At 39.2% G+C, this 26,536-nt stretch overlaps 1 protein-coding gene across 3 annotated transcripts in view; it reads right to left on the minus strand.

Moving 5' to 3' along the window:
* Positions 1-26,536, minus strand: part of UST (uronyl 2-sulfotransferase) — a 326,823-nt gene that overhangs the window by 187,387 nt on the left and 112,900 nt on the right. For all 3 annotated transcript variants that reach the window (XM_032407698.1, XM_032407696.1, XM_032407697.1), the window contains exon 2: positions 23,585-23,628. In XM_032407698.1, the coding sequence (XP_032263589.1) occupies positions 23,585-23,628 (44 nt within the window). The remainder of the gene's footprint in view (positions 1-23,584; positions 23,629-26,536) is intronic.

The following is a 26,536-nucleotide window of genomic DNA, read 5'->3' on the forward strand; positions in this document are numbered from 1 at the left end:
CAACAAAATCAAAGACTGGTGAAAAAAATAAAGAGCTAGTTGCTTCCCAAAGGGAGATAAAGGTTTCGGTGGCTGGTGGATGCAGATGAAGAGGGACAAGACTAGGTCCTAGAAGCTGTCTGGGTCTCTAGGAAAAGGTCTAGCGATCCACCCCTCCCCCCCAAGTGGTTTGGGAAGGGGTGGGTTGATAGAAATCCCAGAGGAAGGGGGCCAGCTCCCCAGGGGGTGTCCTCAGAGGTTCTAGGCCATATAGAGAGGTGTTGCTCCTGACCAGAGGTTGAGCTTCTGGGTTTCTTTGGCTGAGGGAGACATGGTTCTGGGGCAGTTCGCTATGAGAAGTCTTCTGGGATTACTCTGAAGCTATGAAACAATGTTGGAGATCCCGGGGTCAGGACAAGGAAGATGCAGCACGTGTGGGCCTGATGAGCAGAGGCCCTGCTGGGGCCAGTGACCTGGGACGACCCTGGGCAGAGGACAGCATCAGGACAAGATGTCACTCCCCTGAAGTCAAACCCCCCCCCCCCCCCCGGGAAACTGATCGGCCACAAGAAGGGATGAAAGGAACAGGAAGGAGAGATACCTGAGAAGGTGAGTTTAAACTGGAGGAAACTAAGATCGCCTGCTACCATCAGGGGAAGTGGGGACTCCTGTGCAGCTTTACTTATATTAGGGAAAAATCTAAAATGCGACATTTTTGCCCGCCTAACCTCGTATCTTCAAGGGTGTATATATATATGCATATGTCTATGCCCTTAAATTTACTATAAAGTTGAACTAACTCTGATGAATGGAGAGAGCAAGAAAGAGAGGTCCATCTAGTGGTTTTGGGCTAATTTCAGTAACATTTCTTCAGGTTGTGGGCCTGTAGTCACGGCAGAAAGAACAGGTGGGCTGTAGTCTGGGAGAACAGGGGATGGGCTCGATTACCCTTTGTGCCTGGAACAGAGCTCTGGAGGAAGAGAAGGGAGACTAGGTAGGAAGGATTGTCAGGAAAGTGTTCAAGACTACCTTAGGAAATTTAAAGAACCTATTCTGATTATGAAATTTATCTGTTTCCTCAACACAATCAAATTATTTCCAGGCTCCATTAACCGGAAACAAACTTCTAAATCATTAAATAAATAGCAGAAAACGTCCCCCCTTCCCCCAAATCATGCAGAACTGTGGCCTATTGCTTTTTTCAATAAGGTTTCTTGGTTCCTTCTACATTTGCATAATTAAGGCAATAGTTCTTAAACTAATATGCACTATCCATCCTGTGAAAATGGAACTTGCCTACTTAGCCATCTGAACACATCACATCTGCCATCACTTTTGATGGAGGAAAAGTACTTGAGGAATTTCTATCCAGCAAAAGATTTATCTTCTTGCCAGGTACTTCGACCACAGCAGAGTAATTACTTAGAAGGCAGGAGTCAGGCTAGCAATTCTCTAATTGAAAACGGAGGTGGTCCGTCAGCACACGTCCCCTCTGCTAACACATTGTCCCCAGGACAGCACTGCTGAACAACACTGCATGAATAATGTAGATTCTGAGAGCCTCTGAGTCCCTACGGACCTCCAACCTCCATTGCCAAAACAAAACAGCAGGAAGTGCCTACCCAGAGCTCCTTGGGGCACCTGAAATTGGAATATTAGTAGAGCCTATTTACAGTGAGATGAAAGTTTTCAACCTTTTTATATATACATGTATATGAAGAATTTCAAATTATACATTTAATAAAATCAGTCATCTATTCTAAGTGCCGCGAGCACAATTAGAGAACCATTTAGTTTTCTACGCCTTAGCGGGTGACTTTTGAGAACTGGGAAGAGCATTTCTCTCTATGCTGATGGTGGAACTTTTAGAACCCTGTTGTGGAGTCTATTCAAGGCCAAAAGCAGATGGCACTACCTATTTACATATTTGAGCATCCATTATAATTAGAGCTCTTTAAATATAAAAAAGTTGAATTATTTTCCATTAGAGTTTCTGACAACATAGAGAAATTTCATTAAAATATCCCTCTTCTCAAAGAGAACATAAGATGAATATAATTTCCAAAAAATGAAATTGGAAAAAAGATGTTCATATAATTTTTTAAAAGCTTTTATAAATTTAAAAAGATTTATGAAAAGATTAAGCTTTTAAAATTATGAAATATGGAACACATACAAAAGAACGTATGAAAATACATCCTTACAATCCTTAATTTTGGATGAATTATAGTTTTGGGCTGTAACTCAAACATTCAAGGATCATATAATCATAACATCAACTGTAAATAATTAGAAGATTAAGAGTAAACTACTGAAAATATTTTGATAAGGTTCAAGAATGAGACCTATGTGAACAGATGGAATAAATTAAGTTCTTAGATCCCCTCCAAAAGCGATGATTCACCTTTTTATTTATTTATTTATTTTTTAAAGATTTTATTTATTTGACAGAGAGGGAACACAAGCAGGGGGAGTGGGAGAGGGAGCAGGCTTCCTGTGGAGCAGGGAGCGTGATGCAAGGCTCGATCCCAGGATCCTGGGACCATGACCTAAGCCAAAGGCAGACACTTAAGGACTGAGCCACCCAGGTGCCCTGATTCACCTTTTTAATCACTAGTCTTTTTGTGATGCTAATGAAAAGATTTTCTTCTATTCAAACATTACATTACAAAAGCATTTTGTAATTAAAATGAAGGAAAATTCATCTTTCATGTATACTTTTTGGATACATTTGAAAACATGTGTAACTTAATAATTCATATTACTCATGTTTACATAGAGGTAAAAGAAATTTGATATCTATAACTAAAATGTAAAATCATAAATTTTTAAAATACTGTTATTCTGTGTAACAATGGTTGACGTTCTCATCCACCACGATAAAAAATATATCCTGAAAGTCCAGAATGTTGAAATGAAATGATTTTTCTCTGGCATACTTCACTAATGTACTACTTGGCTTTGAGTACATAACAATAAACAAGTAGTATTTTATGTTCTTGACTGGATGGAACAGTAATCTAAAAAGGTATCTCACTGTATCACTGATTAAAAATATATTATGTTTACCTATTAAAAACATTTAGTAACAAAAATACATTTTTGCTAGGGAAAAAAACCTGGCTAAAACATCAATCTGATTTGAACCAAATGCCACAAAACATATGCAATCAAATTTATTTAAAACATCTACCCTGAAAGGCCTCAGCAGATATTACAAACGGACAGTTGTTATAGCTACAAATATTAGCAATTCAGATCAGGACCCAGTAAAACACAATTCATCAGTTAGTGACATTAGGGCATGTAACTTAGATAATGAAATTTGTAGCAGCAGGCTGGTGCTAAGCATTTTAAACGATTTCTTTCAATCCATCCTCTCAACAAGCCTATCAAGTAGGGACTTCCGTCTTTATTTCACAGACAAGGAAACTGAGGATAACACACATTCAGAAATCTGCCCCAAATCATAGAGTTAGTTAAGAGTCAGCCTTAATCTCAAGTCAGGCTCACTAAGCTCTAGAAGCTGAGCACTCATCTATTACACTCCGATGGCCATCATGCTAATGATGTCCTTCCTCAGTGTCCATCTTGTAGCTCAACAAATTTTGAAATTTTAGAAACATCTACTGGATAACCCTCATATATTACCTGTTAAGTGAATAAACGACAAGCCTAGATTGGTTTATTTTTTTCCTAGTCTGACATTTCTATCCATGATGCAGTAAAATTGTAGCACAGAATCAAGGGACCCGAGATCCTCATAAAACTACACTCTATCTTCCTTAAAGCCCTGACACACATATTCAGTGGTATATTCTTTTTGGCCAAAGTAAAGGGGGCATCTGGTTTCAAAAAAGAAGGAAAAATAAGAGAGGCATAAGAATCAAAGTCAGGGGAGAAAGTAAGTCCAGGTAAGGAGCACCCCTTTTTCCAGGCCACCTCTGAACTAGCAGTGCATCGTGGAATCACGCTGGATAGAGCTAACACAAATGACAAGCTTGTTGTGGATAACTCTGACTGCCAGATCCAGGTACATATAATTAGTACTATCCGTTAAGCTATAAAAGATGTATAAAACATGTTAAGGAATTACAATATACTTGAGATAAAAATATATACATACGGGTGACATTTCAAAGTATAATGATGTGTGCCAACTACTGTTACGGGAGAGTATTATAAGATCCTAAGTAACATTTTTAGTGCTTTATAGCTTTGCACCCAATGATCTCTAACAGGAGTTCAAGGGACCTTCTCCTCTATGAGGAAAAGGAGTCCTTAAGGTCTGTATTCAAGGGCAAAACTACGCCATGGTGCAAGAAACAGTGCTCTCAAGGTATGGTACAAGGTTTTTAAAGCTGTTTTCCACTTGGAGCCCTTTCTTAATCTTTTCCTGTTGTTGGCCTGTTTCACATTGCTCATTTTGCTCTTAGGTCCCAAATAGCTAGTGTAATAGTAAATGGTTCCCAATTTCCCCTTACTGGAGAGGAAAAAAGCCAAGAGGGAGTCCGGGTATGGCCACAGGGAAAGGCTACTGGGACAGTCCCACTGGTTCTGCTCTGCTCTGGGTCTTAGAAAGAGATAGCAACCATCCTGCATCTTCTTACCTCTAGGGGTAGTAAAAGTTCAAGATCAAGATGAGAGTGTGAACCTGGAAGAGAACTGTCAGGATGTCATTGAGCCTGCCTTTCACAGGGCTTTGGGGGCAAAAGGAACCCTGTAGATCCACACTGGGGTTCATTTGCAGAGTGACCTCCAGGAACCGGGAAAGACAGGCGGCTCCCTGAGGACTCAGGGGTTCAGGAAACAGGTCATCCCCAGCTTTATCCATCAGCGACATAGCCTTACAGATCCAAAACCACTTTTACAAACATTTCTTGAATTCCTTTTCACAAAAATGAGAATGTGAAGAATACAGGGAAATCATGAATAGTTTTCATTTTATAAACGAGATAAACAAAACTCAAGAAACATAGTTGGCTTTTGTCAGCTCTAAGAACTAGTAAGACCTGAAGCCTGGGCTTGTCCCAGGATGTTCAAACTCCTTGTTCTCAAGTCCTCACACAACTGAGCTTCGAGCTAGGGCGGTCACAGAAGGTGCAAGAGTCAGGCAGAGCCCCCTAAGACGGGTAATCTAAACAGCAGCAATTCAACGAATGACTTTGGAGATACACATCAATAATTACTGAATTGTAAAGAAGAGTCAATGATTAACAATATTCTTACTGGGAAAAAGAATATTCATTTTCTATTATATATAAAATAAGAATGATCTTACTGGATTTAAGAACATCAACTCTGAAACATTAGGCTGTCCCTCCCAACAACCTTGTTCTCTTCCTTATCCATTGTGGATTTGTCATCCATGAACATATATAAACTTTTATGGGGAATGATTTATAATTTTGGCCTGCCCTGTCATTTGGGCAAATGAAGTCCAGCTGTTTATTATCCACCATAAGCAGCAGAATATCCTTCATTTTGTCTTTGATAGACCTTATTTAAGATTTGAAGGACATCGTTCTTATTTATTTCAGACCAGAGATGTGTTTAAGGCCTTGGTGAACAGTTTTGTGTTCTCCTCAAACACAACTCCTTCTAGTTTTGTACACTTTGATCATTTTCCCGAGCCAATGCCTTTCCTGGCAAGAATCATAATCAATTTAGTCTTTTCTTCCACCTGCCAAGAGCATGCGAGTTGTTACATTCTGGATGTTCTCCAGCTCAATTATGCCTCTTTTGAATCTGTTGACTAAAACTGCATATAATCTTTCAGGTGTGGATGAATTGTAGCTTCCACTAGGCACTGTGATGTCCTCTGCTGGAGGATGTCCAGTGTTTTGATAGCCTCTTTGGGCTGCAGTATCACACTGGGTGGGAGCTGCTAAGTGAGAGCTGACAAAGACACCAGGCTTAGTAGGTAGTCCTGTGGTTGAGTACTACTCTTCCACAAAAAAAAAAAAAAAAAGAAAAAAAAAAAGGGTGAAAGAAAGCAAGAAAAGATCAGGGTCACCTGCAAACTCAGGGACTTTCTGAGCATTTCCTCCTCTGTATCACCAGTAAAGATGTTAAAATAAATTGAACATTGATAAAAAGTACCTGTTTATACTTCCCAAGCTGTCTGCCCCCATTAGTTTTAAAACTGAAAGTAAACTGAATTAAACCAGTTCAAACCATGTTTCTAAGTGCAAGGTCAAAAGGCACAAAGGAAACAGGATTCTCTCAAATAACTGTATGCTTTCAGAAAAGTAGCAATATTTTGTTAGCATGATAAAGAATATCTATCTTTAAGTAGCAAAATTACACTTAGTGTAAGACACTTGTAGCATTATCATTAAAACTTCAAACAAAACAGGATGCTATCTATAGCCATTCATTCATTTGACAAGTATTTATTGAGTGTTACTATGTGCCAGGTACATGTTCTAAAAGCGGGTGACACGATGAGAATTAATACACATTCCCCCACGACGGATTTTACATTACTTAATATTATTCTGGATAATGCTATTAAACTTGAAAGAGAGTTAGATAGGAGATAAAATTAATATTGTTCAATTATGTGATTCCCTATTAAGGAAAAGATTGAACTAAGGAAAAATGATTAAAATAGATAAGTTGAGTAACATAAGTATATATAATGCACATAATCAATAATTTTTAAAGATTATAACAATCAGTTTAAAACATAGTGGAAAAAATTCCATTCAGAATAGCAACCAAAAAAGAAAAAAAAAACTGTATCTAGGAATAACCTTCCGTAAGAAATGTAAAAGGCCCCATTTGGAACCAAAGAGTGCTCTAATAAAGAACATTCAGAGAACAGTAGCAACAACAAAAGGCTCTTGGAAATTAGAAATATGAAAACAATGAGGAAGAAACTCAACAGAAAGGTTGGAAAACAAAGTTGAAAAACTTTTCCAGATAGCAGAGCAAAAAGTCAAAGAAAAGAAAAATAAGAGGAACAAAAATAAGACAGACAACTATATTTGGAGGTTCAACATCCAAATAGAGAGTTCCAGAAAGACAGAAAGAAAATGCAGAGGAAGAAATCATCAGGGAAGAAGGTCAAGCAAATGTCCCAGAATAAGATCTTAGTTTCCAGACTGAGAGGTCCACTGAGTGTCCGGAATAGGACCTGAAAACTGGTACACAGTAGACACAAAATTATACAATTTTAGAACATTAGGAATAAGAAGCTTCCATAGAGACAGATTAGATTTTCACACACAAAGTCAAGAATTAGTCGTCTCAGCAGAGATACTAGAAGCTATAGTGAAATGGAGAAAGACCAACTTTCTGGGGGGAAATTCTTTTGTGGCAGAGACATGTGAGGCTCAGAGCACCCAAGTGCTCCATTTCCCAGCCTCCTGCAGTTGAACTTGGCCTTCTGACCAGTTCTAGCCCACCGGGTGCTCACAGAAGTGACATGTGTCACCCCTCTAGCTCCTCTCTGCCCTGCCACAGTGACACAAAGGTCCTGTGTTGAGATGGTGAAGCCACAAGATGGATCCAGACAGGATCTGGAGCAAGCTTCTGAAAGAAAAGAGCCACTGGATCCACTGAGGATCTCACATCAGCAAGACAACAACTCTAATGTGGGAGATTTTATATCACCCTAGCCTATCCGGATTAATATAGATAGATTCCCCATCTGGAATTTCACATCCCGTCAGATTATTAGTCAAAGTTAGAATAGACATCTTCAGAAATGCATTATTTCAGATAACTTCCATACCATGCACCTTTTCTCAAGAAACTGCTGGAGACCAAGGAAAGAGAAAGATATGTAGAGAAGGCAGAATAATGCGTGCCCACCCCCCACCCCCACCAGAATGCCCAAGTCCTAACCTCCAGATTCTGTGAATGTGTTTCCCTACATGGCAAAAGGGATCTTGAGATGGGGAGATTACCCTGGACGACTCAGGTGCATACAACATAATCACAGGGGTCTTCACGAGTGGAAGAGAAAGAGAGAAGAGTCAGAGTCAGAGTTTGAAGATGCAACAATGCTGGCTTTGAAGATGGAGAAAGGGGCCACGAGGCAAAGAATGCAGGCAGCCTCTGGAAACTGGAAAAGGCAAGAAAATGGATTCTCTCATAGAGCTTCCAGCAGGAACACAGCCTGGCTGACTCCTTGATGTTAGCCCAGGGACACCCATTTCAGACTTCTACAAGATAATAAATTTGTGTTGTTTTCAGCCACTAGGCTTGTGGTAATGGGGTTACAGCAGCAGGAGGAAACTCTTGCAACATGGGGTGCAGGAAGTGGAAGCCAACACAGAAGGGAGCACCCCCAGACACATTTGAGCTGGAGGCTGGGCCCAGACCAGAGCTGACGAGAAGGCCCAGGAGAGACCTCAGCAACCGGACATCGATACATCCCTAGCATGTTTGGAGGCGCTGGGATTTACACCACTGGAAAAAAGTCCCACGATAATTTGGAGGTCAGGGAAAAGTGTGAAAATCAATTTACGAAACAAGACAATTACTTGTTACAAAGAAAACAAAAGGCTGGACGGGGAAGAAAACATCATAATGGCCCCACTGCCCTTATCATTTGCCTGGTGTCCGCAGTAAAGACACCGAGCCTTGGGGCAGCCCAAATAACACACACCTGGCTTAGGAGGAGGGGGATTGAAAAAGGGGGGCGGCAGGCTGCCATGAAAGTGCTAAATCCAGCCATTGCAACAGAAGGATGTCAACAGACGAAGCCTAAAGCTGTGTAAAACCAAGAAGCAGCATAAGCCAGTTATTCAGAGATATGAAACCTGATCCTAAAGATTGGTTGAAAGAGTATAGAGTAATTGTTTCTGAACAACAGAAAGTAATGGGGAGGGTGTAGTCAGGGGGTCACTTTTTCACAAGCTAATGAGCCATTTGGTGCTTTAAACTCTGTGCGTATGTATATGCATGACTTTGATTAAACATAGAAAGTACATACAAGGACTGGCAAAATATTTGCAACAAATGACACATAAGGCTTTCATATTCTTAATATACAATAAAGACTGGGCAGGATTGTGGAAAATGCTTCGTTATGGTTGTCTCTGAGTGGTGGCATAATGCGTGATTATTTTTTCCTGCTGCTCTATGATTTTCTGTACTTTCCAAATCAAAACAAAATAGGAGCATGCATAATTTTTAAAACAAAAAGAACTGATCAGATGGTCAAGGAAGAAATAAAACAAACAAACAGAATTAGGTAACTATATTGGAAGCTGCTAAAATGTTTAAGTTACTACAACTTTGAAAACCCTCAGGCAGGGTTACCCTGCCAAAAAAAATGGTGGCATGAGTTTTCTTAATTCACTAAAGCAATTTCTTGATTAAATATGCTTTCCAACAACAATTTGCAATTTAAAAATTTCATGCTTCATTTAAAGTGCTTTATTTTTGTTAAAGGCAGCCCAAACCTGACAACGTATTAAGTCAGTGATTGTGACTGGTGCGGGTTTGGATAAGGTTTGGAGAACATCTTATCAGCAATAACTGGCCCTGGGGCTTTGGGGAGTGGGGTGGGGAAGATGCTAAGAGAACAATTATATAAACTACATATTGTTAGACCTGTGGCTTCACAGAATTTTTTTAATTAAAAGAAAAGACAAGTGGAAGACATGCTTAATAGAACTAACCAATTGTTGAGTAAGAAATGGATTCATTATGTTCTTCTTGGGAAAGAGTGAACACATGACATGCTCATAAAACTGATAAATTTAGAAGTACTGTTTCTGAACTTGGACACAGATTTCCATGGAAAGTTGAAATCTCAGGAGGCCATTGGCTGGGCCAAAGACTTCCAGGCTAATGGTTAAGGGCTGTGATGAGTTCAACGGAAGTGTGAAGGAAGAATACAGGTGACTTCAGGATAAGAAACAATATCTATTATGTAAGGCTGATTTGTTCCTCTTTGGCAGATTCTTCTTCTTCTTTTTTAATCTTCTAAGCTATTAATTATCCATCTCAAACAAAATACCTAAGTATAAAGTTCTTTAGGGTACACACTGAACTCAAATGCTCTTAGAGTTATTTAAAAATAAAATACTCGAGTCATAAATTTTCCTATCATTTGCAATGATCAAAAAAAAAAAATGAAAGGGTGGCAGGGACTCCTTCAAGGTCATGCTCATCTGAGTGAAATTGATTCCTAACTCCCAGCGTCATTCTGTTCTGCTAGTTCTTTCTCTAAACCTAATATATTTATCATGAATCATTAAACACAAACCTATTACCCAGTGCAGTTGATTCATCCATAAAATGAAAAGCGACTTCACTTTTGTAGTGTTTTTTAAGAAGGACTTTGGGTAAAGTCAGGTGTGGATGTAGAGAACAATACAGGCTTAAGAAAAGCTAAATGCCAAAGGTCGTGGAAGGCTTTACTTACTGTTCCGAACTAGCCCAAGGAAGAAAGGGGGTAACAACGGAACCTGAAAGTTCTTCCACCGGTATCTGGTCTGCCACCTGACATGTAATTAATTGCTTCTAAAAATCCAAAGAAAAATACAGTTGGGCGGTTGGGAGCTAGTTTTACTTTAAGTAATAGCAAACTGAGTCCCAGAATCTGTGAAAGGCTGGATACGAGCAATACCTAGAGTACAAAAGACCCACTGCTGGGAGCTTACCTGTCTCCAGCACAGTAAGTGCTTTCTTTAAGCTCACAACTCTACGAGGTGGATGGAACCATCCTCTTTTACAAATACAAAACTGAAGCTCAAAGAGATGAAGTGTATATTCAAGGTAACTTGTTATGTAGTAGGATTTGAACTGAGGTCTGACTCCAAAATCCAAGCTCCTCAGACTCCTAGCCACCAAGAGCAAATACGGAAGTCAGAATGAAGAATTTGGCACATTAAAAGAGTAACATGTTTTAAATCTCAGGAGTGGACACGTTGGGTAGGTTGGATGTATGTCTTATTTGTCTCACTAATTTTTTGTCTTTGGACTATTTCATAATTAAAAGATAACTATAAAGAAACTTCATTGTTTCTGCCTTGGATAAAAATAAGAAGATCTAAACTTCTTGAGAATGCCATTTCTTCCCCCCAAAGAAAATCAGAGTATGTGGGTCTGAGGTTATTTCCAACAGGATGAGATGGAGCTGTAAAACCAGAAGGCCCTCTTATCAGCAGCAATGGTTTCAGGAAATGTTGTCAGATTGGAAGCAGCTAGACGAAGTGGGCAAAGCACACATCCAAGTCTGTGCCAGAGATTTATTTGCTTCTTGCAGATCTTAACAGACTACAGGAAAACAAGGTGGATGGCCATGTCTATATGCTCAAAAATAAGTTCTGAGGGATAAAAACAAGAAATTACTTTTCCTCTTGAATCTCAGTACTACTCTTTCAAGTAAAAACTGATCTTGATCAAGGGAGAATGTGTGTGTACATAAAACTCACACAATCCTGTCCTCAGGGGAAGGAGGAATTTTTGATCCAGAAACCTTCTCCAACTTGACGGATTCTTGGCCAAGATACCTGAAAGTAAATGAACTTCCAATATCTCCAGGAAGTCACTTACCTATTATGATTATTAGATTATGTGGGTTTTCCTCTTTAGGCTCCAAACAAGGACTGTAAACCATGGTCTCTTTACTAGACAACATTAGAACATCTCCTTTCAGCTAATGTTAGTAAGGATTTATTGATAGGAAAACAAACAAATATGCAGTCTTTCTTAGGGACTCAGTAGTAGTGGTTGTTGAAAGGCAGGCAGAGAAGTCTCCTATAAAAATAGAGACATATTTTTTAAAGGGCACAGACTTCTTTACCGTTTTTCTCTGTTGCTCTCATAGCCCCTGGTCCTGTGAAAATAGGAAGTTCCTTTTTCAAGTAACTTTCTCTTACATGGATTTTTCACTGAGGTCCTTTCCAAAGAAAAATATAACATAATATGATTTTTGTATATTAAAAACACAATTTGAACAGTAGAAATGAATTTCCAATAGAAAAAACTGGAGAGACTATTGGATAATTATATTGGATATAATATAATAATAACATTATATATTATATAATATATAATACAGATTATATATTGGATATATTATTATTAATATTATACATTATATATTGGATATATAGTATATAATATATATTATCTTGGATATAATATTGGATAATAATAAAATAGCTGCAGATGTGAGAATTATGAGGAGAAAAAAAAGAATTACAAAGAAAACTAAAGAAGGAATTTCAGGGAAAAATTTGAGTAGTATCGAATGTTGAAAAAACTACAAACATGCACTGAAATTATCTTAATGATAGACTTCTAAGGATGGTTTCCATGTTGATTAAATCAAACCAAACAATGCCTAACAGGGCATAACACTTCATGTTTTGCTGGTAACTGAAGATATTAAATTCAACCCAGTTGAATTACTTTCTAGGGCTTTCAAAGTATCACAAACTGGGTGGCTTAAAACAAGAGAAATTTATTCTCTCACAGTTCAAGAGGTCAGAAATCTGAAACCAAGGTGTCAGCAGTGGGGACTCAGAGGGACAATCTGTTCCATGCTTCTCTCCTAGAATCTTGTGGTTGCCAGCAATCCTTGGTGTCCTTGGCTTGTGGCAGCATAACTCCAACCTCTGCCTCCATCCTCGCATGCCATTCTCCCTGTGTGTCCTTGTCTCTGTGTCCAAACTTCCCTCTTCTTATAGGGATATCAGTCATACTGGATTTAGGGCCCATCCTCATCCAGTATGACCTCATCTTGACTATTACATCAACAAAGAGCCTATTACCTACCACATAGGACTGCATTTGCAGATTCTGGTGGTTAGGGCTTCGGCATTGGGGGGGAGGGGGACACAATTTAAACCATAACCCCATTCAGAACTGAATCTATGACTTGTCACTCCTTTCCTACAATTCAGTTTCTCTACTACACAATTATACTGCCATGGTTACCATCTCCTAGGCTATCAATTTTTTCTCTTTCCTATTAAAGCCAAGCTTCTCAAAGCAGTTCCTATCTTCATCTTCCATCTACCACTCCTCAAACCTCAGTAGGGAGGCCTACCTCTTCTCAACCCCTCCATCCCAGACTCTTTGACCTGTGTAGGTCATCCTATGCAACCTTCAGGACTCACCTGCAGAGGTCAGGTTGAGTTGCCTACACTCATTCTATCACAGCACTTAGCAACCTACTTAATGTATCGGATCGGGCCTGTATGAGAAGCTAGCCTGTCCTTCCCACTAGACTCTAAGCTCCTTGAGGGCAGGTTCTGTGCCTTCTGCAGTCTTATAGCTTCAGCACCGAGCCCAACACAAATTTAGTGCATAAATAATGCTTGGATGAATGAATGGCTGTCTGTATAGGATCATTTACACTCAAGAATATATCAATCGCAGAACTATGTGCTCCCATACTTTTTGATTCTTTAAAACCTCGAGATGCAAATAGATTGTAAAGTATTAGATGGCAGAAATTATCTTCAACTATATTTTTTGTCTTCCCGATCCCTTGCATAAGTAGGCATTCAAAAATTTATTGATACTAAAGGGAAATTAGCTTCTGGGGTGCCTTGGGAGGTAAAAAGGACTAACCTTTACTGAGCAATTGTTCACTGCCAGACACCACTATGTATTATAGAAATGTCATTTCAATTAACATCACTACTTCTCATTCATTTGAAGATTGTTTGCTCAGCATAATAAATTGTAAAACCTCTTCTAATGAACCCATTTTTAAATAGAATTTTGAATACTGATACTACCTAGCACATTACTTTATATAGAAAAAATAGTATGTAAGTATTATCTTATATATCACAATACTTTTATATACAAATGCAGGCATCAACAATATATCTTAACCCTCTATGTATCATCAGAATCCACTGCACCCAATTTTAGTTTTTTAGGATTTGGGGGTTTTTTGAACAGTTCTAACTATTTGTGTGTATTAACATTTCTTTTTTTTAACATTTTATTAATTTATTTATTTGAGAGAGACAGAGAGAGTGAGCAGGGGGAGGAGCAGAGGGAGAGGGACAAGCAGGCTCCATGCTGAGCACAGAGCCCATTGTGGGGCTCGATCTCATGAGCCAGAGAACATGACCTGAGCCAAAAGCAAGAGTCAGAGGCTTAACTGACTGCATCACCCAGGCACCCCTGTGTATTAATATTTCTTGACTTCATTCTTTCTTAGAATGTTCCAAAGAAAACATATTTTTCAATAAAGAGAATAAAACTCATTCTACCCTGCAGTTACTGTCAAATACGTCCATATTATTATAATTATATAATTATAATTATAATAGTAGATATAATATAATTACCATATAATAAGGTCTACCGGCCTCTTTAAAAAATTTAAGATCCACTATGGGATCTTAATGATTTTATTTTTTCTCTCTCTTGAGACACTTGCTTTTTCATCATCCTAGAATAATTACCTACAAATTATGCATCAATTATTCCCAAATATGCTTTAAAAAGACTAAAGTGGTAGAAAAATGGAAGAATGATGGAATGGCTTTAACTACAATGCTGTTTAGTGATTATCAGAATGTTCTATTCTGTGCTGTCCAATACAGTAGCCACTAGCCAGAGAGCTGCAAAGAATTTAATATGTAGTCAGTGCAAGTGAGAAACTGAATTTTTAAAAAAATTTTAATTAATTTAATTTCAATAGCTGCATGAGCCTAACGGCTACTGTCCTGAACAGGGTAGGCCTAGAAGAGTAATCCACTGGGGAAATACATCATCACTACTGCATTGTTCTTTATATTTTACTGTGTTGCCCAAGGATTGCACCATCTTTCCAAAAGATAAAAGAAGACTGGAGACACCATCTTTGTAGTTTGCTTTTAACTTTCATTAGAGTGAAGAGTTTGGAATTTTTGTTCCTGCCTATAATGACAAAGAGAAGAAAACTGACAGAGGGAGAGGTTTCACAAGCCTTGGAGGAACCAGAGATGAATGCCAGAGTTAGACAGCAGCACTCGAGACTCTAATGATGACGATGATATTGATCATGAAAGGGAAAACCACAGATTCTGAGCCTTCAGATGATGACATCCTGGATTAATTCTCTCAAATTCAATAGTTGATAAGGGAACAATATATGTCTAAGGACAAAATTTATTATGTTTTTAAATTAATTAATTACATTTATATATATTTATATATATGGTGTTTTCATGCAGTTGGTCATCAAGACGAAGGACTTTGTCAAACAATATTTTGCAACAAGAACCTGGACCGTCCCATTTTGCTAAATGAATGTGGGACACTGTTCTTCCACCTTTTATGATATTTGTACTCCAAAATGTGTTATATATTCAGTTTATAAATGGACAAATGCTGAAGGTAGGTATGTATATGAAAGTGACTAGAAGGGAAAAGATGAGGTAGAAAGTAAAAATTTGCTGGTTTGATAAAAAATGTTTAAAGGGTCCACTGGACCTGGATAGTAAATGGTGATGACTATCTTTTTCTGGTATACTGAGAATTAAAACCCTATTGTACTAGTTAAGCTACCAGATAACTATATGAAAGAGTAAAATTCCAGAAATAAGGTAAAAAATTATTATATTTCTACTTAAATAGGTAATCTTGAAAAGGTTAACATAGACCCTGGAGCTACACAGCCCTGGGTTAGAATCCCAAGTCCAATACTTAGTGCAAGACCTTTGGCAAGTTATTCAGCCTCTCTATGAACTAGTTCCCTCATCTGTAAAATAAAGATTAAAAAATTACTTCCTCTCTTGGAAATCAAAAAATAGCTTGAGACAAATGAAAATGGAAACACAACATTCCAAAATCTTTGGGACACAGCAAAAGCAGTTCTAAAAGGGAAGTTTATAGCAATACAGGCCTAACTTGAGAAACAAGAAAAATCTCAAATGAACAATCTAAATTTACCCCTAAAGGAACTAGAAAAAGATGAACAAACAGAGCCCCAAATAAGTAGAAGTAAGAAAATAATAAAGATCAGAGTGGAAAGAAATAAAATAGAGACTAAAAAAACAATAGAAAAGATCATAAACTAAGAGCTGGTTCTTCTAAGAGATAAACAAAATTAATAAACCTTTTGCCAAACTCAACAAGAAAAAAAAGAGAACTCAAATAAATAAAATCAGAAATCAAAAACAGGTAACAATCAATACCAGAGACATACAAAGGATTATAAGAGACTAGTATAAAAAATTATAGGCCAACCAATTGGACAACCTCAAAGAAAGAGATAAAACATACAATCTTCTGGGGCACCTGGGTGGCTCAGTTGGATAAGTGTTCGCCTTTGGCTCAGGTCATGATCCCAGGGTCCTGGGATCCAGCCCTTTGTCACACTCCCTGCTCAGTGGGGAGCCTGCTTCTCCCTCTCCCCACCCCCCACTCATGCTCTCTCTCTCTCAAATAAATAAAATCTTTAAAAAAAATCAAAACCACATTGAGATACCACCTTACACCAGGAAGAATGGCAAAAATAGGCAAGGCAAGAAACAACAAATGTTGGAGAGGTTGTGGAGAAAGGGGAACCCTCTTACACTGTTAGTGGGAGTGCAAGTTGGTACAGCCACTTTGGAAAACAGTGTGGAGGTGCCTCAAAAAATTAAAAATAGAGCTACCCTATGACCCAGCAATTGCACTACTGGGTATTTACCCCAAAGACACAGATGTAGTGAAAAGAAGGGCCACATGCACCCCAATGTTCATAGCAGCAACTCCGCAATAGCCAAACTGTGGAAAGAGCCGAGATGCCCTTCAAAGGATGAATGGATCAAGAAGATGTGGTCCATATATACAATGGAATATTACTCAGCCATCAGAAAGGATGAATACCCAACTTTTACATCAACATGGATGGGACTGGAGGAGATTATGCTAAGTGAAATAAGTCAAGCAGAGAGAGTCAATTATCATATGGTTTCACAAATTTGTGGAACATAAGGAATAGCATGGAGGACATTAGAAAAAGGAAGGGGAAAATGAAGGGGGGGAAATCGGAGGGAGAGATGAACCATGACAGACTATGGGCTCTTAGAAACAAACTGAGGGTTTTAGAGGGGAGGGGGGTGGGGGGATGGGTTAGCCCAGTGATGGGTATTAAGGAGGGCATGTACTGCATGGAGCACTGGGTGTTCTATGAAAAAAATGAATCGTGGATCACTACATCAAAAACTAATGATGTATTGTATGGTGACTAACATAACATTATAAAATAAAAAATAAAATAAAAATTAAAAAAATACAATCTTCTAAGACTGAATCAGAAAGAAATTGAAAATCTGAACAGACTAGTTACTAATAATGGAATTGAGTCAGAAATTGAAAAACTCCCATGAAACAAAAGTCCAAGACCAGATGCTCCACAAGTAAATTCTATCAAACATTTAAGGAGGAGTTAATACCTATCCTTCTCAAACTATTCCAAAAAAATTGAAGAGGAAGGAATGCTTCCAAATTTATTCTATAGGACAGCATCACCCTGATGCCAAAACCAGACAAAGACACTACAAGAAAAAATTACAAGCCAATATCTCTGATGAACATAGATGCAAAATTCCTCAACAAAATATTAGCAAACCAAATTCAGCAATAATTAAAAGGATCAAGTGATCACCCTGATCAAGTGGGATTTATTTCAAGGATGCAAGGATGGTTTAATATCTGCAACTCAATCCATGTGATACACTACATTAACAAAATGAAGGATAAAAATCTTATGATCATCACAATAGATGCAGAAAAAGCATTTGACAAAATCCAACATCTGTTCATGATAAAAACTCTCAACAAAGTGGGTATAGAGGGAACACACCACAACATAAAAAAAGCATATATGACAAATCCACAACTAATATCATATTCAACAATGAAAAGCTACAAGCTTTTCCTCTAAGATCAGGAACAAGACCAAGATGCCTGCTATGTCCAATTTTATTCAACACAGTATTGGAAGTCCTAGCCACAGCAATCAGACAAGGAAAAGAAATAAAAGGCATCCAAATTGGTAAGGAGGAAGTCTCACTAATAGTTTCACTATTTTCAGATGACAAGATAATATATATAGAAAGCTCTGAAACCCCACCAAAACACTACTAGAACTAATAAACAAATTCAGTAAAGTTACAGGATACAAATTACTATACGGAATGCTGTTATGTTTCTATATTCTAAGAATGAACTAACAGAAAGAGAAATTAAGAAAACAATCCCATTTACAATTACATCAAAAGAGTAAAATACAAAGGAATAAAGTTAACCAAGGAGGTGAAAGACTTGTACTCTGAAAGTTATAAGACATTGATGAATGAAATTGGAGATGAGGTAATTGAAGGGAAAATATACCATGCTCATGGATTAGAAGAATTAATATTGTTAAAATGTCCACACTACCCAAAGCAATCTCTATCAAAATACCAACAGCATTTTTCACAGAACTAGAACAAATAATCCTAAAATTTATATAGAACCACAAAAGACCTTGAATAGCTAAAGCAATCTTGAGAAAGAAGAACAAAGTGAAGGCATCACACTCCTGGATCTCAAACTATCCTATAAAACTACAGTAATCAAAACAGTATGGTACTGGCATAAAAACAGACACACAGATCAATGAAACAGAGTCAAGAGCCCAGAAATGAACCCACCATTATATGGTCCATTAATCTACAACGCAGGAGACAAGAACACACATTGGAGAAAAGACATCTCTTCAATAAATGGTGCTGGGAAAACTGGATAGCTACATGCAAAAGAATGAAAGTGGACCACTTTCTGACACCATACACAAAAACAAACTCAGATTGGATTAAAGACCTAAATGTAAGACCTGAAACCATAAGACTCCTAAAAGAAGACATAGGCAGTAGATTCTTGGGTGTCAGCATTAGCAATATTTTTTTTGGATCGGTCTTCTCAGGCAAGGGCAGCAAAAGCAAAAATTAATTGGCACTATAACAAACTAAAAACCTTTTGCACAGCAAAAACAAAAACAAAAACCCAACAAAATAAAAAGACAACTTAGTGAATGAGAGAAGATATTATTCACAAATGATATATCTAATAAGGGGTAAATATCCAAAGCATATAAAGAATGCATACAACTCAACACCAAAAAACAAAGAATCCAATTTACAAATAGAGGGCTTGAATAGACATTTTTCCAAAGAAAACATACAGATGACCAACAGACACATGAAAAAATGCTCAACACCACTAATCATCAGGGAAATACAAATCAAAACCAAAATAAGATAACACCTCACACCAGTCAGAATGACTAGTACCAAAAAGACAAGAAAAAACAAGTGTTGGTGAGGATGTGGAGATAAGGAAACCCTTGTGCATTGTTGGTGGGAATGTAAATTGGTGCAGTCACTATAGAAAACAGTATGTAGGGTCCTCAAAAAATTAAAAATAGAAATATCATATGATCCAGCAATTCCAGTTCTGGATATTTATTTAAAGAAAACAAAAACACTAATTTGAAAAGGTATATGCACCCCTGTGTTCACTGCAGCATTATTTACAATAGCCAAGATATGGAAGCAACCTGTGTCCATACATAGATATATAGGTAAAGAAAATGTGATCTATATGTGTACACACACACACACACACACACATAATCACACACAGAAATATTACTCAGCCATAAAAAAAAAAAAATGATATCTTGCCGTGTGTGACATGGATGGACGTAGAGGGTATTATGTTAAGTGAAAGTGAAATAAGTCAGACAAAGACAGATACTATATAATTTCACTTATATGTAGAATCTAAAATCCAAATAATTAAACAAACAAAACAAAAACAGACTCTAAATACAGAGAATCAACTAGTAGTTGCCAGAGGGAGAGGGTGGAGAAAGGGGTGAAATCAGTGAAGGGGATTAAGAGGTATAAACTTCCAACTATAAAATAAATAAGTCACGGGTATGTAAAGTTCAGCACAGAGAATATAAGTCAATAATACTGGCATAACTTTGCATGGTGATAGAAGGTAACTACACTTACATGGTGAGCATTGCATAATGTATATAAATTTCAATCACTAGGTTGTACACCTGAAACTAATATCATATTGTATGTCAACTATACTTCCATTTTAAAAAATGACTCCCTCTTCTATAGGGTTTTACTGAGACTAAACTCGCACGCAAAGTGCTTAGCAGAGTGCTTGCCCCGTCGGAAAGGATAGACATCAGCTATGGGTAGTGGTTTTATTTTCCTTGAATTGCTTAGACCAGCTCTCTTTATTTATCAGATTTGGGAACCCAACATATGCGAAACAGTTACTACATCTTATTTGCTACCACCTGAATTTATCATTGCCGTCTCCAGCTGCTTGCGTGGGGACCCACGGTCCAAGTGAAGTGAAGCAGCATGGGGACCCACAGTCCAAGTGAAGTGAAGCAGTGCCAGCCTGGGGGTTCAACCTTCAGAGATCAGGCTGCTCTCGGGTGTCATGAAGCTGCAGATGCTACTGTAGAGAACCGAGCACCACAGGCTTTCCAGGCCCACCCTAATCTTCTCTTGCATAAGGACATCCCCCCTCCATCCCTCCCACCCTGATCTTTAGGTTGAGCGGGCATTACTTTAACGAACTCAAAAAATATACCAAAAAAAAAAAAGTATAAAGAAAAGAGTAAAAATCTCTTGAATCTCATCATCCAGAGAAAACACTATTATCCTTCCAGACTTTTCTCTGTACACACATATCCTATACACACAACTTTATAAGAAGTGTGATCGCACGATCCTGGATGCTGCATGCCTGTTTTTGTTCTCAAAAATATCTTTCTAATTCATTCAATAGAGATCTACGTGTTCATTCTTAGCAGGGCTCTAACCTTAAGCCATGCGTTCTGCACGCACACAAAGTGGTAGTAAAAAGTGGTTCACAAAAGAAAATACTAACATCTGCCTTTAAAAAATGACTTAGATTAAAAATGAAGGTGAGCTGTGAGGTTAAAGTGGATTTTAAAAACAAGTAAAAAATTAGAGGCATGTTGGTTCTTTTTTATGAAAATATTGGCAAGAAGGAAGCCCTGGGCTTTATGTGCTGTGTGGCACACACCCCATTCCCTAAATGGCTATTACTTGTGGAATGTGAAACTCGTGGAATGAACTTTTAATAAAATGAGAACTTGCCTGTAAACCTCAGTACATTTTCAGGGTTTAAAAACCTTATTTTATCTAGATCACAGCTCTTTCAATCTTGGCATCAGAAAGTTATTTCTGAATGCTAAACAAATATGAAAGCGATGGGTCTGCCCTCAGTCTTGCTTTCCCGTGCCAGGCTGGGGGTTCATTCTAGAGGCCACACACGTGTGAGTCCATCTCCTCTGGATGCCACCATGTCCCTGGAGACCCCAGAGGTCTATACACCGAACTAACCAAGACCCCACTTCGGGGGACATTCAAGGGATCTTTATCTGGAAGTCTGACTTTATCACTTCTGGGATTCATTTCCACCCTGGCAGAAGTAATAAGCATGGATGAAAAGATGTTAACATACCAACATTATTTTTACTCATTTTTGTATTCTTATTTTGGCTACTGCTTAGAAAGTCAAAAGAGTGTTTTTGCTACCCCACTCCTAGATAATGAAAATACAGTTATAGTAAAAGAATCTGTCTCATTCTGCTGGTTGACAATTTTGAACTTGGAATAGAATTGATAAAAATGCATTCAGTCTGAAAGTGGTCTAAAATGATCTGATACGACCTGATCGTTTCTGGGTGTCACAGGGAGCTTTGGCTGGGGGTAGGGGAAGAGGGAGGGTGAAGACCAGACCACAGGGGCAGAGGGAGGCAGAAGCAGGGCAAGCTCCACAGGGGGAAGGGGAGAAAGTCCAGCAAACACAGAATCCAGGCACCAAGGATACTAGTAAAGAGGCAGGCAGGATGGCCAACTCAGCAAGAGCAAGGACCCTAGGTGGATTAAGGGCGTGGTCCCAAGCCAGTCACCAAGGATTGAGTTCAAGAAGACAAGTTTATATAAAGTGGGCCTGGGTCTCCTCACTAGGTAAAACCCCATTTATCAAGCCCGAAACCCCAAATAATATCCCAACATGCCATTGAGAGACACAGCTGATGTGTCCCACAGAGCCAACCTCACCCCCTTTTCCTGCAGAGCAGAGAGGGTAGGGAGGGTTCACTTGGCCCCACTTGGGAGAGAAGTACAGTTAGTGGTGCGGGAACCTAGCAGGCCATCCACACCATTCTTCTCCCTCACCCCCACTCATCTTCCCTTCCAGGGAGGTTATTGACCAAAGAAAATTTGTTTTCACTGTTAGAAGAGTTACAATAGTGAGTCACCATTACATTAATAAGTAGCCTTTATATAATAAGCCATATCACTCTCTCTAGGCTATCAGCAGTAAAAACAACACAGAAAATGTCCAGGGACATTGTTTTCTTTAGATTCATGGCCTTTAAAGCAATGGTTCGCAAACATGGTCCCGAGAACAGCACCATCAGCATCACTTGGGAGCTTGTGAAAAACGCAAGTTCACAGGTTCTACCCCAGACCTACAGAATCAGACACTCAGGGGTCTGGGCCCAGCCATCCGTATTTTAATAAGCCTCCAGGAAACCCTGATGCAAGCTCAAGTTTGAGAACACTGGCCGAGTGGAAGGAACCTGGGCCGGGAGCCAGGAGACCTAATTCAGATTCCAGCTCTGGATTCCATGGTCCAATTCAGTGAAATTTAATGAATAGTCACGATGTGCTCCTGCAAGGATGTGAGGATGCCAAGTGGAGCTAGACATGGTTCTTATCCGTGGATGGTATCAAACTTCCATATTCTTTTGTTCCTTCAGGATAGGGGCTATTTTGTTCTGTTGCTCTTGTTTTGTTTCCTATTTGTATTCCCGGTGCCCATGGCATCACAAGCACCCAATATATGTGCAGTGGGCCAAGTGGTAGTGAAACAACTGTGATAAATACTACTGGACCATTCATCAATAATTTTAATGTTCCTCCAGTCTAGTTAACACGAGCCACTGTTTATTTAATGCTTGTTGCACACCAGGTGCTGAATGTCATATATCAATGCATTTGATCCTTTTAGATGTCCTGTGGGTGGTACTGCTAATCCCACTTTGCACATCAAAAAACTGAGGCTCGTAGTATTAAGTAATTTGTCCAACGTCATACACTGAAAGTGGCAGAGCCAGTGATGTACCCAGAAATAACTTTATTCCAAAGCTCATAGTCTTATAAATAGTAGAGTACTTCTTCAAATCTCACAAGCTCAAAAGCTGACTTTGGGGTAAATTTCCAGCATCTAAGGTTAGTGGGTGCTTAAAACTCTACTTTGTAGGTCATCATCTTATGTGGTCCAAGACTGTCTTTATTTTTCTCGTTTTGTGGTATATGGACATTTGGTGTTCATTGAGCATAAGAGAGTAAATAGTGATGGAGAACTACACTAGTATGTCACTGGACTATTCTGACCCTTAAAAATCAGGCCAAAACTGTTTATAGGTTTTTCTCCTCACTCTAAGTCAAAGATGAACTTGACATCTGTCATCTACTATTTTCCTCTCAACAATTCAGGGCCAGGAGGCTCCGGTTGGGGTTGTTGGAGGCTGTAGGGACTGAGAAAAGAAAAGGGGGATTTATGCCACAGGCAAAGACCTTACCTTACTAGGAGGTGGTCCATGATCATCCAAATAAGTGGAATTTCCTAGGGAAAAAAAAGAAGAAAGTTGATGAATCAATACTTTTAAAACCAAAGTGATTTTAGTGCAAAGTCATTGAAAACAAGCATCCTAGGTATATCTCTATTTAGACAACTGTACCAAAGAAAAATGGGTAATTAATTGCCAGTTTGCTGGGATTTTGTTGATATCGCCATGCTCGATTATAGTTTCAGCAGTTACAAACACTACATACGTTGGTGTGTGTGCACACATACGCACGCAGAAATACGCACCACTATCCTTCACCCAGTATCTGTTGAGCTTACTTTAGACCAGTGGTTCTCAAACCTCAGTGTGCATCAGAATTACCTGTAGAGCTTGTGGAAACACAGATTGCCTGGGTCCAGTGTCTCTGAGAATTTGCATCTCACAGCCTCCCAAGTGATGCTGATGCTGCAGGTCCTGGAACCATACTTTGAGAACCACTGCACTATTCTCCACTTTGTCTTGACTGTTGATTTCCCTTGGTCTTTTCAGTCTTGCTTGCGTTGGAAGCTTGATCTGTCTTTATGAATAGCCACTTACTGGCTTGCGTATTTTCAGAGTACATGATTATTGCTGCCTGATGAAATAAAGACTCAGAGGGGTCAGGATGGAAACTAAAGGTCACTGAGTTCCTTTTATGTAGCAAGGTACTCTGCTCAGCGCTTTCCAGGTTTTCACTTAATTCAAATATCCGAGGTGGGTTATAATTATCCTCACTTACAGAGAAGGGAACAGAAGTCTAGAGAAATCCAGTAATTTGCTCAGGGTCACACCCTGTTAAACTGCAGAAAAGACAGAAGACTATTTTTTCCAGAGTGTGCTTGGGCATCTGCTGCTCATCTGAAAAGCCCACCTACCGGCTTTTGCAGATCCCGGATACGGACAACACAGCCCAGGCCCTGACCCCGCAACTCAGGCACGGACCTGGCAACACATGTGAGCACAGGGGGGAGCCAGTGATGAGCTCAGTATATTCAGAGGCTCCCCTCCAGGTAGATAACACTTGTCAGTCAAGGGAAATCATCTTCACAAAAACTGAAGACAACTAGCCTTTCTAATACAACAAAATAAGGACAATATTGGAAACATAAGGATACCTAGAGAGAACAGTGGCTTAAGGAACAAGGTAAATGTCCCAGTTGAAGTAGATGAAAGGTGCTTTTTTAGGAGAATGCAAAAGTGACTTAGGAAATTGAAATAAAAAGAAGCAGGGGACACCTGGCTGGCTCAGTCAGAAGAGCATGCAACTCTTGATCTCAGGGTCATGAGTCCGAGCCCCACGTTGGGTGCAGAGATTAAATATATTAATAAACTTTTTTTCAAAAGGGAGAAGTAGAACTTAAGACAGAGACAGTTCAAATGGGGAAACTTATCCAAAACATAACAAATAAGTGGGTTTGGGCTTATAGGGTTTTTTCCTTCTTCCATACTGGGGCATCAGCCATCCCTTCTTCTTTGTAGTCTTCTGATCTATATCACCCACTTGATGTCCACAATGATTGTACTGTAACGGGCTAGTTGTATATAGTTAAGGGACAACAGGGCCCAATTTTTGTGTATAAGACACACAAACACCTGGCATGTGCATGATTGGGTTATTTTCAGGAAACTTCGAAATGTGAATATGCATAATGATCTTAATTATTGTGCTGCACTCCACTGAGAACACACAGAAACAGGAAGTGAGATCTTTATCTGACTTAATAAAGAGGATGTGTATGAAAGAATCCAGAAAAATGACCACCGTGGTCTAGAGAAATATTCAGAGCTAATATTCAGAGCTACCGCTACATAATAGTCAGTAGAGCTGCAGGAGGTTCTCATCATCTCATCCTGTGAGTGTGTCCTCCCAGGAGGGATGGGAGAAATCCCATCAAACTGCAGCAAACTGCATGTTCTCCAGGTATCAGTCTCAGGGATCAAAGACAGCTCAAACATCTAAGTGTTTCTAAAATACTAGAAGTTTCCATAAGAAACAAACTTCCTAAAAATGAATGACTTGAATGTCTGACTGCTCCCTCACACTCCAGACTCGGCTACCCATTGACTCCTTAGCATGTTGGCCTGGATGTCTACGGGCATCTCACACTTTGCCAGTCCAAACACAACTCTTTATTTGCTGCAATTCCCCACCTCCCCCCTCCACCACAAATTGGCACCTCCCTATCCTCCTTATGTGGTCACACAACACGTCCCTTCCCCTATGGGCTCCAAAGCCCAAGAGTCATTCTTGATCCATCTCTTTCCCTTACCCAATCTGTACCAACCGTAGTCACAAGTCCCATTGGCTCAGCCTTCAAAACATTACTCAAATCTGATCACTTCCCACCAGCCCCTCTGGGCTATCTGGGAGAACCCTTGTGTCTTTTCACGATTACAAATTTTCTCCTCTACCCATACAGCACCCAGAAGGATCTTTTAATCTTACCCATCAGGCCATGTCAGCCCTCTGTTAAAACCTATTTCTCTAATAACAAAGTAGTCAACTCTTTCCATGGTCTATACCCCCACATGACCCAGGCCCTGCCCTCCAAACACACCCACCGCCAGCCACAACAGCCTTCTCTCGGCTCCACAACACACCGACCTGTTGTTAACTAGGGACCTTCTCAATTAGTTCTTTCCTCTGCCAGAAAAAGCTCTTCCCCACCACCATCATTGAGGCTTAGCGCAAATATCCTTCCTTTCTTCCTTCTCCCATCCTTCCCTTCTTCCTTCCCTCCTCCCTCCCCCCTCCCTTACAGAAGACCTCACTTCTTTCCTTTGGCACAGAGAAAGGAAGAGGGCTGACCCCTGTTGGTCCGTGTGCCATGGACCCTGTTGTTTTTCTCCACCAGCAGATCCCAAGTGCCCACCCACAGGTAGGTTTATTAGAACACAGAAGCTGTAAATGGTTGCACTTTTAAC

This window comes from Phoca vitulina, unplaced genomic scaffold (genome assembly GCF_004348235.1).
Source record: "Phoca vitulina isolate PV1807 unplaced genomic scaffold, GSC_HSeal_1.0 scaffold9, whole genome shotgun sequence".
Taxonomy (NCBI): domain Eukaryota; kingdom Metazoa; phylum Chordata; class Mammalia; order Carnivora; family Phocidae; genus Phoca; species Phoca vitulina.